The sequence below is a fragment of the Heterodontus francisci genome, chromosome 17, assembly GCF_036365525.1.
Source record: "Heterodontus francisci isolate sHetFra1 chromosome 17, sHetFra1.hap1, whole genome shotgun sequence".
NCBI lineage: Eukaryota > Metazoa > Chordata > Chondrichthyes > Heterodontiformes > Heterodontidae > Heterodontus > Heterodontus francisci.
In genome coordinates, this window is record NC_090387.1 from 73,906,600 (window position 1) to 73,919,658 (window position 13,059).

At 43.3% G+C, this 13,059-nt stretch overlaps 1 protein-coding gene across 3 annotated transcripts in view; it reads right to left on the reverse strand.

The window, feature by feature from the left end:
• Positions 1-13,059, reverse strand: part of LOC137379060 (mixed lineage kinase domain-like protein) — a 76,856-nt gene that overhangs the window by 25,480 nt on the left and 38,317 nt on the right. For all 3 annotated transcript variants that reach the window (XM_068049678.1, XM_068049677.1, XM_068049679.1), the window contains 3 exons: positions 11,499-11,597; positions 9,892-10,069; positions 9,695-9,792 (listed from right to left, as the gene is read on the reverse strand). In XM_068049678.1, the coding sequence (XP_067905779.1) occupies positions 9,695-9,792; positions 9,892-10,069; positions 11,499-11,597 (375 nt within the window). The remainder of the gene's footprint in view (positions 1-9,694; positions 9,793-9,891; positions 10,070-11,498; positions 11,598-13,059) is intronic.

Genomic DNA, 13,059 nt, shown 5'->3' on the forward strand with positions numbered 1-13,059 from the left:
TGTTCAGGAATCTAAAGCCCTCTCTCCTGCACCATCTCTCTAGCCATGCATTATCTGCTCTATCTTCTTATTTCTTTACTCACTAGCGGGTGGCACCAGGAGTAATCTGGAGATTATGCCCTTTGAGGTCCTGCTTGCTAGTTTCCTTCCTAGCTCCCTAAAATCTGCCTGCACAACCTCTTCCTACTTAAGTCGTTGGTACCGACATGGACCACGACCACTGGCTGTTCACCCTCCCTCCTCAGAGTGCTCTATAGCTGCTCAGTAACATTCCTGACCCCTGCACCAGGGAGGCAACACACCATCCAGGATTCAGGTCTGCCTGGCATGTTCAGAACTGAATACTGGTTGGAGAGTGAGATGCACTCAGGGGACTCCTGCCCTACCTGCCTGGTGCTCCTTGACTGTCTGCAGTCATCTATTCCCTCTCTGCCTGTACACCCTTAAGCTGTGGAATGACCACATCCAAAAACGTGCTGTCCACGAAACTCTCAGCCTTGAGGATGCACTGCAATGACACCAGCTGCCGCTCAAGCTCTGAAACCCAGAGGTCGAGCTGCTCCAGCTGATGACACTTTCTGCACATGTGGAAGTTCAGGACACAGGAAGCATCCTGGAGTTCCCACATGAAACGGGATGTGCACTCCACGGGTGCAAGATGCCTTGCCATGCTTCTATTTATGAGACTATTAACTGACTTAACAGAAATAAACTTAAGATTTAAATAAATAAACACTCACCAGCTGCTTCCCTTAGGAACATAGGAGCAGGAGTAGACCATTCAGGTCCTCAAGCCTGCTCCGCCATTCATCTAGATCATGGCTGATCTGCTATCTCAACGCCATTTTCCTGCACTATTCCCATATTCCTTGATGCCTTTAATATCTAGAAATCTATCGATCTCCATCTTGAACATAGTCAATGACTGAGCCTCCACCACCCTCTGGGGTAGAGAATTCCAAAGATTCACCACTCTCTGAGTGAAGAAATTCCTCCTCATCCCAGTCCTAAATGGTCTACCCCTTAATCTGAGTCTGTGTCCCCTGGTTCTAGACCCCCCAGTCAGGGGAAACACCTTTCCTGCATCAACCCTGTCGAGTCATGTAAGAAATTTGTATGTTTCAATGAGATCACCTCTCATTCTTCGTAACTCGAGAGAATACAGGCCCAGCCTCCTCAATCATTTCTCACAGGACAATCCTGCAATCCCAGGGATCAGTATGGTGAACCTTAATTGCACTCCCTCTGTGGCAAGTATATCCTTCCTTAGGTAAGGAGACCAAAACTGTATACAATACGCCAGGTGCGGTCTCACCAAGGCTCTATACAATTTTTAAAAAATTCATTCATGGGATGTGGGCGTCGCTGGCCAGGCCAGCATTTATTGCCCATCCCTAATTGCCCTTGAGAAGGTGGTGGTGAGCTGCCTTCTTGAACCGCTGCAGTCCATGTGGGGTAGGTACACCCACAGTGCTGTTAGGAAGGGAGTTCCAGGATTCTGACCCAGCGACAGTGAAGGAATGGCGATATAGTTCCAAGTCAGGATGGTGTGTGACTTGGAGGGGAACTTGCAGGTGATGGTGTTCCCATGCATTTGCTGCCCTTGTCCTTCTAGTTGGTAGAGGTCACGGGTTTGGAAGGTGCTGTCTAAGGAGCCTTGGTGCAATGCTGCATCTTGTAGATGGTACACACTGCTGCCACTGTGCGTTGGTGGTGGAGGGAGTGAATGTTTGTAGATGGGGTGCCAATCAAGCGGGCTGCTGTGTCCTGGATGGTGTCGAGCTTCTTGAGTGTTGTTGGAGCTGCACCCATCCAGGCAAGTGGAGAGTATTCCATCACACTCCTGACTTGTCCCTTGTAGATGGTGGACAGGCTTTGGGGAGTCAGGAGGTGAGTTACTCGCCGCAGGATTCCAAGCCTCTGGCCTGCTCTTGTAGCCACGGTATTTATATGGTTGCTCCAGTTCAGTTTCTGGTCAATGGTAGCCCCTAGGATGTTGATAGTGGGGGATTCAGCGATGGTAATGCCATTGAATGTCAAGGGGAGATGGTTAGATTCTCTCTTGTTGGATATGGTCATTGCCTGGCACTTGTGTGGCACGAATGTTACTTGCCACTTATCAGCCCAGGCCTGGATATTGTCCAGGTCTTGCTGCATTTCTACACGGACTGCTTCAGTATCTGAGGAGTCACAAATGATGCTGAACATTGAGTAAGTAATTGCAGTAAGACATCTTTACTCCTGTACTCAAATCCTCTTGCAATAAAATCCAACATACCATTTTCCTTCCTAATTGCTTGCTGTACCTGCATGTTAGGTTTCAGTGACTCATGAACAAGAACAACCAGGTCCCTTTGGACATCAGAACTTCCTAATCTCTCACCATTTAAGAAATACTCTGCATTTCTGTTTTTCCTACCAAGGTGGATAACTTCACATTTTTCCACATGATATTCCATCGGCCATGTTCTTGCCCACTCACCTAGCCTGTTTAAATCCCCTTATAGCTTCTTTGCATCCTCCTCGCAACTCAGGTTCCCACCTAACTTTGGGTCATCAACAAATATGGAAATATTACCTTTGGCCCCACATCCAAATCATTGATATCGGTCGTGAATAGCTGGGACCCAAGCACTGATCCTTGCGGTATCCTACCAGACACAGCCTGCCAACCAGGGAATGACTCGTTTATTCCTACTCTCCCTTTTCTGTCCGTTAACCAATTCTCAATCCATGCCAGTATTTTACCCCTAATCCCATGGGCTCTAGTTTTATTTACTAACCTCTTTATTGAAAGCCTTCTGGAAATCCAATTACACCACATCCACTGGTTCCCCCTTATCTAGTCTGTTAGTTCAATTCTCAAAAAACTCTAACAGATTTGTCAAACATGGTTTCCCTTTCATAAATCCATGTTGACGCTGCCCAATCCTACCATTATTTTCTAACTGTCCAGTTATCACATCCTTTATGATAGGTTCTAGCATTTTCCCTGGTACTGATATCAGGCTAACAGGTCTGTAGTTCCCCGTTATATTTCTGCCTCCTTTCTTAAATAGCGGGGTTACATTTGCTACCTTCCAATCTGCAGGAACCATTCCAGAATCTATGGAATTTTGGAAGATGATCACCAATGCATTCACTATCTCTACATCCACATCTTTCAACACTCTAGGATGTAGATCATCAAGTTCAGGTGATTTACAAACTTCCAGTCCCATTAATTTCTCCAGTATTACTTTTTTACTCATACTAATTTCTTTCAGTTCCCCATTTTCGCTAGTATCTTGGTTCCCTTGTATTTCTGGGAGGTTTCTTGCATCTTCCTCCATGAAGACAGACACAAAGGCTGAATTTTATTCATGGAAGATCGTGGACAGCCAGCAAGATCGCGATGAAAGGTATATAACACTATGCCGATCCTTTATTTAAATATTTAAAGTTGGGTCCCATTGCTGAGTGGCAGGGGTGGGGAGGGAGTGGGGTGGGACTGGTGGTGGGGATGGTTGCCACAGAGCCTTGCTGCCGCCAGGATGATCGAGCCCAGTGATGGGCCACTGCTGGTGCGATCTTCCGGCTCCTCTGCCACGGAGCCTGACGTTGGGAGCGCAACAAAATTCAGCCCATAGTATTTGTTTAGTTTCTCTGCCATTTTCTTATTCCCCATTATAAATTCTCCTGTCGCTGCCTGTAATGGGCCTACATTTGTCTTTGCTAATCTTTTCCTTTTTACAAACCTATAGAAGCTTTTACAGTCTATTTTTATGTTTTTCGCTAGTTTACTTTCATATTCTATTTTCTCTTTCTTTATCAGTTTCTTAGTCCTTCTTTGCTGAATTCTAAAATGCTTCCAATCCTCAGGCTTGCTACTTTTTTGGGCAACTTTATACGCCTTTTCCTTTGATCTAATACAATCTTTAACTTCTCTTATTAGCTGTGGTTAGATCACCTTTCCTGCTGGGTTTTTGTGCCTCAAAGGAATGTATATTTGTTGTAAACCATGTATTAATTCTTTAAATGCTACCCATTGCCTGTCTACTGTCATACCTTTTAATGTAGTTTCCCAGTCTACCTCAGCCAACTTGCCCCTCATATCTTCGTAGTTTCCTTTGTTTAGATTTAAGACCCTAGTTTCGGATTAAACTACATCACTTTCAAACTTAATGTAAAATTCTATCATATTATGGTGCTGACATCACTTTAGTTTACATTGAGGTTAAACTGAATGTTTCACTCAACTCTTCCACCAAACCTAATTGAATTTTTTGATGAAGTAACAAAGAAGGTTAATGAAAGGATTGCAGTGGATGTTGTCCATGTGGATTTGAAGAAAGCATTTGACAAATTATCCCATAAAAGTCTGGCGAACAAAATTGATGCTCATGGAACAGGATGGTCAGTATCAGCTTGGTTAAAAAATTGCCTTAAGGACATGGTAAATGGTGGTTTTTCAGGCAGGAGAATAGTAGACAGTGCTTTTCTCCAAGGGTCAGTGCTGGGACCACCGCTTTTTTGTCAGACAGTGAGACAGGCAGGACAGAGGAGGGGGAGTCAGACAGTGAGACAGGCTGAGTGGGAACTGGATGGTGAATAAGTTTAGTGCAGACATATTTATTTCCATTCCCTTTAATCTCCCCCACCAAGTATCACACACAATTCCCCAGCTGGGTGATGGGAGGTTGATTTGCTGTATGGAATCTACCAAAGCCACTGTCAATGTAACTGTCAGGAAGTGCTGGGAGAATTGTTCAGGACATCTCCTTCCTCCATCCTTATGCATCCACTGTGGACCTCCTGCTTGGCTAGCTAAGATCACAGCTTACCACAAAGGGATGTACAAGCACTATATAGAATGTCAGCTGGGAGCAGGCACTGCGCTAGCTTGTGCTGTTTGCTGGGATCAGATGGGAAGGATAATCTATTTTACTGTTTTTTTAAAGCAGTGTAAGAAGAAATGGGGCAGTGGGATCCCAGTACTTGTGGTTGCCACATACATATGAACATACATACGAATTAGGAGCAGGAGTAGGCCACTCGGCCCCTCGAGCCTGCTCCGCCATTCAATAAGTTCATGGTTGAACTGATTACTCCACATTCCCGCCTAGCCCCGATAACCTTTCACCCCTTGTTTATCAAGAATCTATCTACCTCTGTCTTAAAAATATTTAAAGACTCTGCTTCCACTGCCTTTTGAGGAAGAGAATTCCAAAGACTCAAGACCCTCTGAGAGAAAAAAATTCTCCTCATCCCTGTCTTAAATGGGCGACCCTTTATTTTTAAACAGTTCTAGATTCTCCCACAAGGGGAAACATCCTTTCCACATCCACCCTGTCAAGACCTTTCAGGATCTTATATGTTTCAATCAAGTCACCTCTTAATCTTCTGAACTCCAGCAGATGCAAGCCTAGCCTATCAAACCTTTCCTCATAAGAAAGCCCGCCCATTCCAGGTATTAGTCTAGTAAACATTCTCTGAACTGCTTCCAACGCATTTACATCCTCCTTAAATAAGGAGATCAATACTTTACACAGTACTCCAGATGTGGTCTCACCAATGCCCTGTATAACTGAAGCATAACCTCCCTACTTTTGTATTCAATTCCCCTCGTAATAAACGATAACATTCTATTAGCTTTCCTAATTACTTGCTGTACCTGCATACTAACCTTTTGCAATTCATGCACTAGGACACCCAGATCCCTCTGCATCTCAGAGCTCTGCAATCTCTCATGATTTAGATAATATGCTTCTTTTTTATTCTTCCTGCGAAAATGGACAATTTCACATTTTCCCACATGATACCTATCAATATCTCTTTTGTAGCCTTCTTATGTCCTCTTCACAACTTACTTTCCTACCTATATTTGTGTCATCAGCAAACTTAGCAACCATACCTTCAGTCCCTTCATTCAAGTCGTTTCATAGTCATAGAGTCAGAGCGTTACACAGCACACCAACAGGCCCTTCGGCCCATCGTGTCTGTGCCATCAAGCACCTAACTATTCTAATCCCATTTTCCAGCACTTGGCCCGTATGCTATGACATTTCAAATGCTCATCTAAATACTTCTTAAATGTTGTGAGAGTTCCTGCCTCTACCACCCCTTCAGGCAGTGTGTTCCAGATTCCAACCACCCTCTGGGTGAAATTCTTTTTCCTCAAATCCCCTCTAAATCTCCTGCCCCTTACCTTAAATCTATGGCCCCTGGTTATTGACCCTTCCGCTAAGGGAAAAAGTATCTTCCTATCTAACCTATTAATGCCCCTCATAAATTTGTATACCTCAATCAGATCCCCCCTCAGCCTTCTGTGCTCCAAGGAAAATAACCCTAACCTGTCCAGTCTCCCTTCATAGCTGAAATGCTCCAGCCCAGGCAACATCCTGGTGAATCTCCTCTGCACCCTCTCCAGTGCAATCACATCCTTCCTATAGTGTGGTGCCCAGAACTGTGCACAGTACTCCAGCTGTGGCCTAACTAGCGTTTTATACAGCTTCATCATAACTTCTCTGCTCTTATATTCTATGCCTCGGCTAATAAAGGCAAGTATCCCATATGCCTTCCTAACCACCTTATCTACCTGTGCTGCTGCCTTCAGTGATCTATGGACAAGTACACCAAGGTCCCTCTGACCGTCTGTACTTCCTAGGGTCCTACCATCCATTGTATATTCCCTTGCCTTGTTAGTCCTCCCAAAATGCATCACCTCACACTTCTCAGGATTAAATTCCATTTGCCACTGCTCCGCCCATCTTACCAGCCCATCTATATCATCTTGTAATCTAAGGCTTTCCTCCTCACTATTTACGACACCACCAATTTTTGTGTCATCTGCCAAATTACTGATCATACCTCCTATATTCATGTCTAAATCATTAATGTACACTACAAACAGCAAGGGTCCCAGCACCGATCCTTGCGGTACACCACTGGTCACGGGCTTCCACTCGCAAAAACAACCCTTGACCATCACCCTCTGTCTCCTGCCACTAAGCCAATTTTGGATCCAATTTGCCAAATTGCACTGGATCCCATGGGCTCTTACCTTCTTAACCAATCTCCCATGCAGGACCTTATCAAAAGCCTTACTGAAGTCCATGTAGACATCAACTGCTTTACCCTCATCTACACATCTCGTCACCACCTCGAAAAAATCAATCAAGTTAGTTAGACATGATCTCCCCCTGACAAAGCCATGCTGATTATCTCTGATTAATCCCTGCCTCTTCAAGTGGAGATTAATCCTGTCCCTCAGAATTTTTTCCAATAGTTTCCCTACCATTGATGTTAGACTCACCGGCCTGTAATTGCCTGGTTTATCCCTGCTACACTTCTTGAATAATGGTACCACATTCGCTGTCCTCCAATCCTCTGGTACCTCTCCTGTGGCCAGAGAGGATTTGAAAATTTGCTATCTCCTCCCTTGCCTCACATAACAGCCTGGGATACATCTCATTTGGGCCTGGGGATTTATCCACTTTTAACCCCCTAAAACAGTTAATACTTCCTCCCTTTCAGTGGTAATTCGTTCAATTTATATAATACAATGTCATTTATATAAATTGTCAAATGTTGAGGCCCCAGCACGGATCCCTGTGGCCCACCACTCGTTACATCTTGCAATCAGAAATTGATCCATTTATGCCTACTCTCTGTTTCCTGATAGCTAGCCAATCTTCTATCAAGCCAATACAATATCCCCTACACCATGAGGTTTTATTTTCTGCAATAACCTTTGATGTGGCACCTTATCAAATGCCTTCTGGAAATATAAGTACAGTACATCCACTGGTTCCCCTTTATCCACGGCACATGTTATTTCTTCAAAGAACTCCAACAAATTGGTTCCACATGATTTCCCTTTCACAAAACCATGTTGACTCTGCCTGATTACCTTCAATTTTTCTATGTGCCCTGCTACAACGTCTTTAATAATAGCTTCTAACATTTTCCCTCAGACAGATGTTCAGCTAACTGGCCTGTCGTTTCCTGCTTTCTGTCTCTCTCTTTTGAATAAAGGAGTTCAGTTTGCTATTTTCAAATCTAATCGAACCCTCCCTGTATCTAGGGAATTTTGGAAAATTAAAACCAATGCATCAACTATCTCACTAGCCTCTTCTTTTAGGACCCTAGGATGAGGACCATCAGGACCCGGGAACTTGTCAGCTCACAGCTCCAACAATTTGCTCAGTACCACTTCCCTGGTGATTGTAATTTTCTTGAGTTCCTCCCTCTCTTCAATTTCCTGATTTACAGATATTTCTGGGATGTTACTTGTATCCTCTATAGTGAAGACTGAAGCAAAATATCTGTTCAATTCATCTGCCATCTCCTTATTTTCCCTTATTAATTCTGCAGACTCACTTTCTGTCGGACCAACACTCACTTTCTTAACTCTTTTCTTTTAAAAATATCTATAGAAACTCTTATTATCTGTTTTTATATTTCTAGCAAACTTTCTCTCATACTCTAATTTTTCCCTCCTCATCAATCTTTTAGTCATTCTTTGTTGTTCTTTATATTCTGCCCAAGCATCTGACCTGCTACCTAAATTTGTGGAATTATATGCTTTTTGTTTAAGTTTGATACTATCTTTAACTTTTTTAGTTAACGATAGATAGTAGATCCTCCCCTTGGAATTTTTCTTTCTCGTTGAAATGTATCTATTCTGTGTATTCTGTAATATCCCCTTAAATGTCAGCCACTGCATCTCTATTGACTTATCCCTTAACCTAATCTGCCAGTTCACTTTGGCTAGCTCTACTTTCATGCCCTCATAATTGCCCTTATTTAAGTTTAAAATACTAGTCTGAGATCCATTCATCTCTCCCTCAAACTGAATGTAAAATTCAATCATATTATGATTGCTGCTACCTAGGGGCGTCTTCAGTATGAGGTCATCAATTAATCCTATCTTGTTGTGCTATGCCTCTGGTATGGGACTTGAACGCACGATCTTCTGACTCAGAGGCAAACATATCCCAAACACTTTCCCACATATCCCATATCCACATAACACATATCCCATCACTTTCCTTTCCTCTCCTGCTCTCTTGACAGTACTGATTCTGTTGTGGAAAAGTACCTGCAGTTCTCCAGAACCTCATTCACGTGGGCATATATCATGCTTGGGCTTCAACATTAAATATCAGCAGCCATGGGGAACATGGCAGACCTGCCTGATCCTGTTTTCACCCAACACACTGAAAGAAGCAAACTTTTCAGCCACAGTCATTAGAACAGGAATGGGAACTCTGGCTGGTTTTCAATTTCCTTCCCAACCTGGGCCACTGAGGCCTACTGTTGAGACCCTACAGTTGGGACTAGTTAACTAAGCACAGTCCTGGAATGGCTCAGTACCCAAATTAGGCAGCACATTAACCAACCAAGCCACTGGGGCAAATCAAAACCACTTCCAAAGCAATACCCCACTGCTCATTCACGATCAAACTGGATAGACAAGCAGGAGAGTAGGTAATTAAATAGAGACCAGAGATTGGTTGGAAACAGACAGTGAGGAATACAATAGAAAGTAGTGTGTATTTAAATTTCCTATTTTACAATAGTAACTACACTTGAAAAGTACTTTATTGGTTTTAAAGTGCTTTGGCATGTCCTGAAGTTGTGCAAGGCGCTATATAAATGCAAGTCTTTCTTTTCTGTTCTTTCATTAAATTTATATCTGGGACTAACTTACCACTCTGATCAATGCAGATTCCATAAATTCGCACAATGTTTGGCGATTCAAAGTGCTTCATGGTTTCAGCCTCTTTGCGAAAAATTTTCCGAATTTCCCTGCAGGGGAAGGAAAAAAGGGCAAAACATGAATCCCTGCTTTAACACAGCAAAGAGGGAATGCGCTCAATTCAGTGAGTGTGTGGAATCTATACTCACTCCACATCGGAAAACCCAACATTAAGGAAACGTTTAATGGCTACTGGGAATTTATGCAATGTTCCCTTGTAATATTTGGAGTTGTCAGTTTTCTCGAAAGGTGTGTTCTGCATTTCGATGTCCTCTGAGTTTAATTCCAAAATATCCTGCACTGGATGGACAGAAGGTTTCTCATTGTCTACAAGGGAAGTAGAGAAACATTTCAGCACAAGCCCTGGGAAAATGCAAAAAAATACCAGTTTTGTTTTATTTTTGTGAATTTCAGTCAAGCACACCTAGGTCAGGATCAGTTAGATGCAGAGTACTGCTCCCTCGACTCTGCCCCCCAAAATCTACCGCAAACCCAGTCTTAAAAGACCATCTGATATTCCCCCAAATTAGCCATCCTATGACCACTCTGAGTGAATTGCCAATTTAGTACCCATGCCCATTGGATTGTGGTGCCCAAACTCACTAATTATAGCCACGAGCAGAGAGCAAAAACTTTCCTTCCATCAATCTGGGTTGGATATGGACCTAGATCATAGAGGTGAAAAGTAAGTGAGCAGCCCAAGACAGTATCTTGCAGGCCCAGAGCAGTTACAGGGGTATGGAAGCAAGTGATGGGAACTCTGAGGGACAGTGGCCAGGGCTGGAGCTCAGATATAAACACCACCAATTATCATTTTCCTGCGATTGGCCCATTGGAGGGGATCATAGCTTTTTCGTTTATATCTCAGCTCTTCTACGCTGACAAAGCCAAGTCATGTTATCAGGATGCCAGTCTGAGTAAATCGGGTTACTTGACTGAACCAATAACTAGCCCCATCGTATTTGACATTTTTCTGTCAAAGCTGATGCACAGAGGGAAGACCATATCTCACAAAGTCTGAAAAGTGCTTCTCACCAGCAGCTACCCCATTCCTGAAGGTGATGGTTTGTGCTATGACTGGGTCATGCATTGGGGTTTAAGTCACTTCTGCTGGGTTTGGGATTGGAGTGTTAGTCGATTCTGTGACTGGGTCTGGAATTGGGAAGTTGGTCGATTCTGTGATTGGGTTTGGGATTGGGGTGTTAGTCGATTCTGTGACTGGTTTTGGGTTTGGGATGCTAGACGATTCTGTGACTGGGTTTGGGATTGGGGTGTTAGTCGATTCTGTGACTGGGGTGGGATTGGGGTGTTAGTCGATTCTGTGACTGGGGTGGGATTGGGGTGTTAGTCGATTCTGTGACTGGGGTGGGATTGGGGTGTTAGTTGATTCTGTGACTGGGTTTGCGATTGGGTTATTAGTCGATTCTGTGACTGGGTTTGCGATTGGGGTATTAGTCGATTCTGTGACTGGGTTTGCGATTGGGGTATTAGTCGATTCTGTGACTGGATTTGGGATTAGGGTGTTTGTCGATTCTGTGACTAGCTTTGGGATTAGGGTGTTTGTCGATTCTGTGACTAGCTTTGGGATTGGGGTGTTGGTCAATTCTGTGACTGGATCTGGGTTGGGGTGTTGTTTGATTCTGTGACTGTGTCTGGGTTGGGGTGTTGGTACAGATTACCTGGCTCACCTGAGTAAGAAGCCAATTTAATTTACTTACTGAGTCTGTAGCAGAATCTTTCTCTCTAGTGCACTCACATGACTCAATTATACGTTTGATGTCCTTCAAATCCATTTTCACTTCCTCCATGCCATCATTCACGGCCTGTTGGATCCTCTCCTCCATTGAATGCAATGCTGTCAAATAAGAGGAAGTCAAGGGCTCTTAAGAAACTCATCTGCTGCATTTCATTCTCTCACCAGGAACAATGAGAAGACACAAAGCTGGTAGAGAAATAATCACACACAGAGGCATCTTGTTTTACTCTGCATTAAAGTGACACATCTTCCAGGAAACATGTTTGATATGTTTTGAAATTTGAGGTAGGGAGAAATGCCAGAAGTCTTCATCATTGCATTATGTTTGTGAACAGATATGAAAAGATTTGCATAGCATTTTTCCTCCCATGAAAATGGCTCCCCTTTACTTTTGCTTTTGTTCCTTTGTTCCTAAATCCATGTTTTAGGATTTTTTGGCCATATTTCCATAGAAAAGATACTTTGAAGTAAAGGCCTGCTCAGATCTGAAAAAGAAACCCTCCTGAACCACATTGGACCCAAGCCTGACCTGGCCCGAGTCCTTGCATTTTTTCCCGTGTCCGACCCGACCACCAGAATGTTCACTTTACCTACCTTCTGATTCCAAATCCATTTTTCACTTTTTCAGTTTGAAATACTAACTGCAAGTTTATCCAGTGAGCAGTTGAGATGCAGAGACCAGGAAGGTCCTGAGTGATTAACTATTATAAAATATACAGTATTTATATAAAAAATATAAAATTATCACTGTCAGGACTCTAGTCTACACACATACAGTACAGTACTGTCATAGTCATAGGGAATGGAAAGGGCCTGGTTAGGTACTAAGTCATGGTAGTAAAGCAGTACTTATCAAACATGGCAATCAAACTTTTAAGGTTCATTCCGAACAATTAATCAGAATTAATCACAAAATCTCGACACTGAGCACTTGATAGGAGTGAACGAGGAACCTTGTACCTCAAGTGCTCATGTGTTTTGTGGTGAAGGTCCTTAGGAACAGAATACAGAAGATCAAGGGCTGGATAGTGGTGATATGAGTGATCATGACACACAGGACAGAGTGGGTAGTTGGGTGACATATATTCCAGAGGCGTCAAGTGAATGGAGGGATGTGACAGTTGTGGGACTTGCAGGAAAAGCTACTGGCAAGTTTAAATATTGGTTGAAAGTTCAGGATGATGGCCAAGAAGCGAGATCCATGACAGGCAGAATGGGGTGAAAGAATGGAGAGTAAGAAAGCACAGTGCAAGTACTGATAGTGGGTCCTGAAGTGACTCTTGTGTCAGAAACAATCCCTTACTGGAGAAAGAGCCTTTGATAGTGCAAAAGGGAGATCTCGCAGTAGTAGTCCCCACAGACAGAAAAGTGCAAGTAGAAGCTTCTAGCTTGAACAGATTACGCAATGAAATAAAGGCCACAGACTAGAAGCAGAAGTCCACATGATCGTGACGTTTTGTTGGGTGGCAATAAACCTGAGGATAAACTAATGAAAGGCAAAACAAGGGTAATTATATAACTGGAGAGAGTTTGGAGTTTATTCTGAAGTACCAGATAAGGG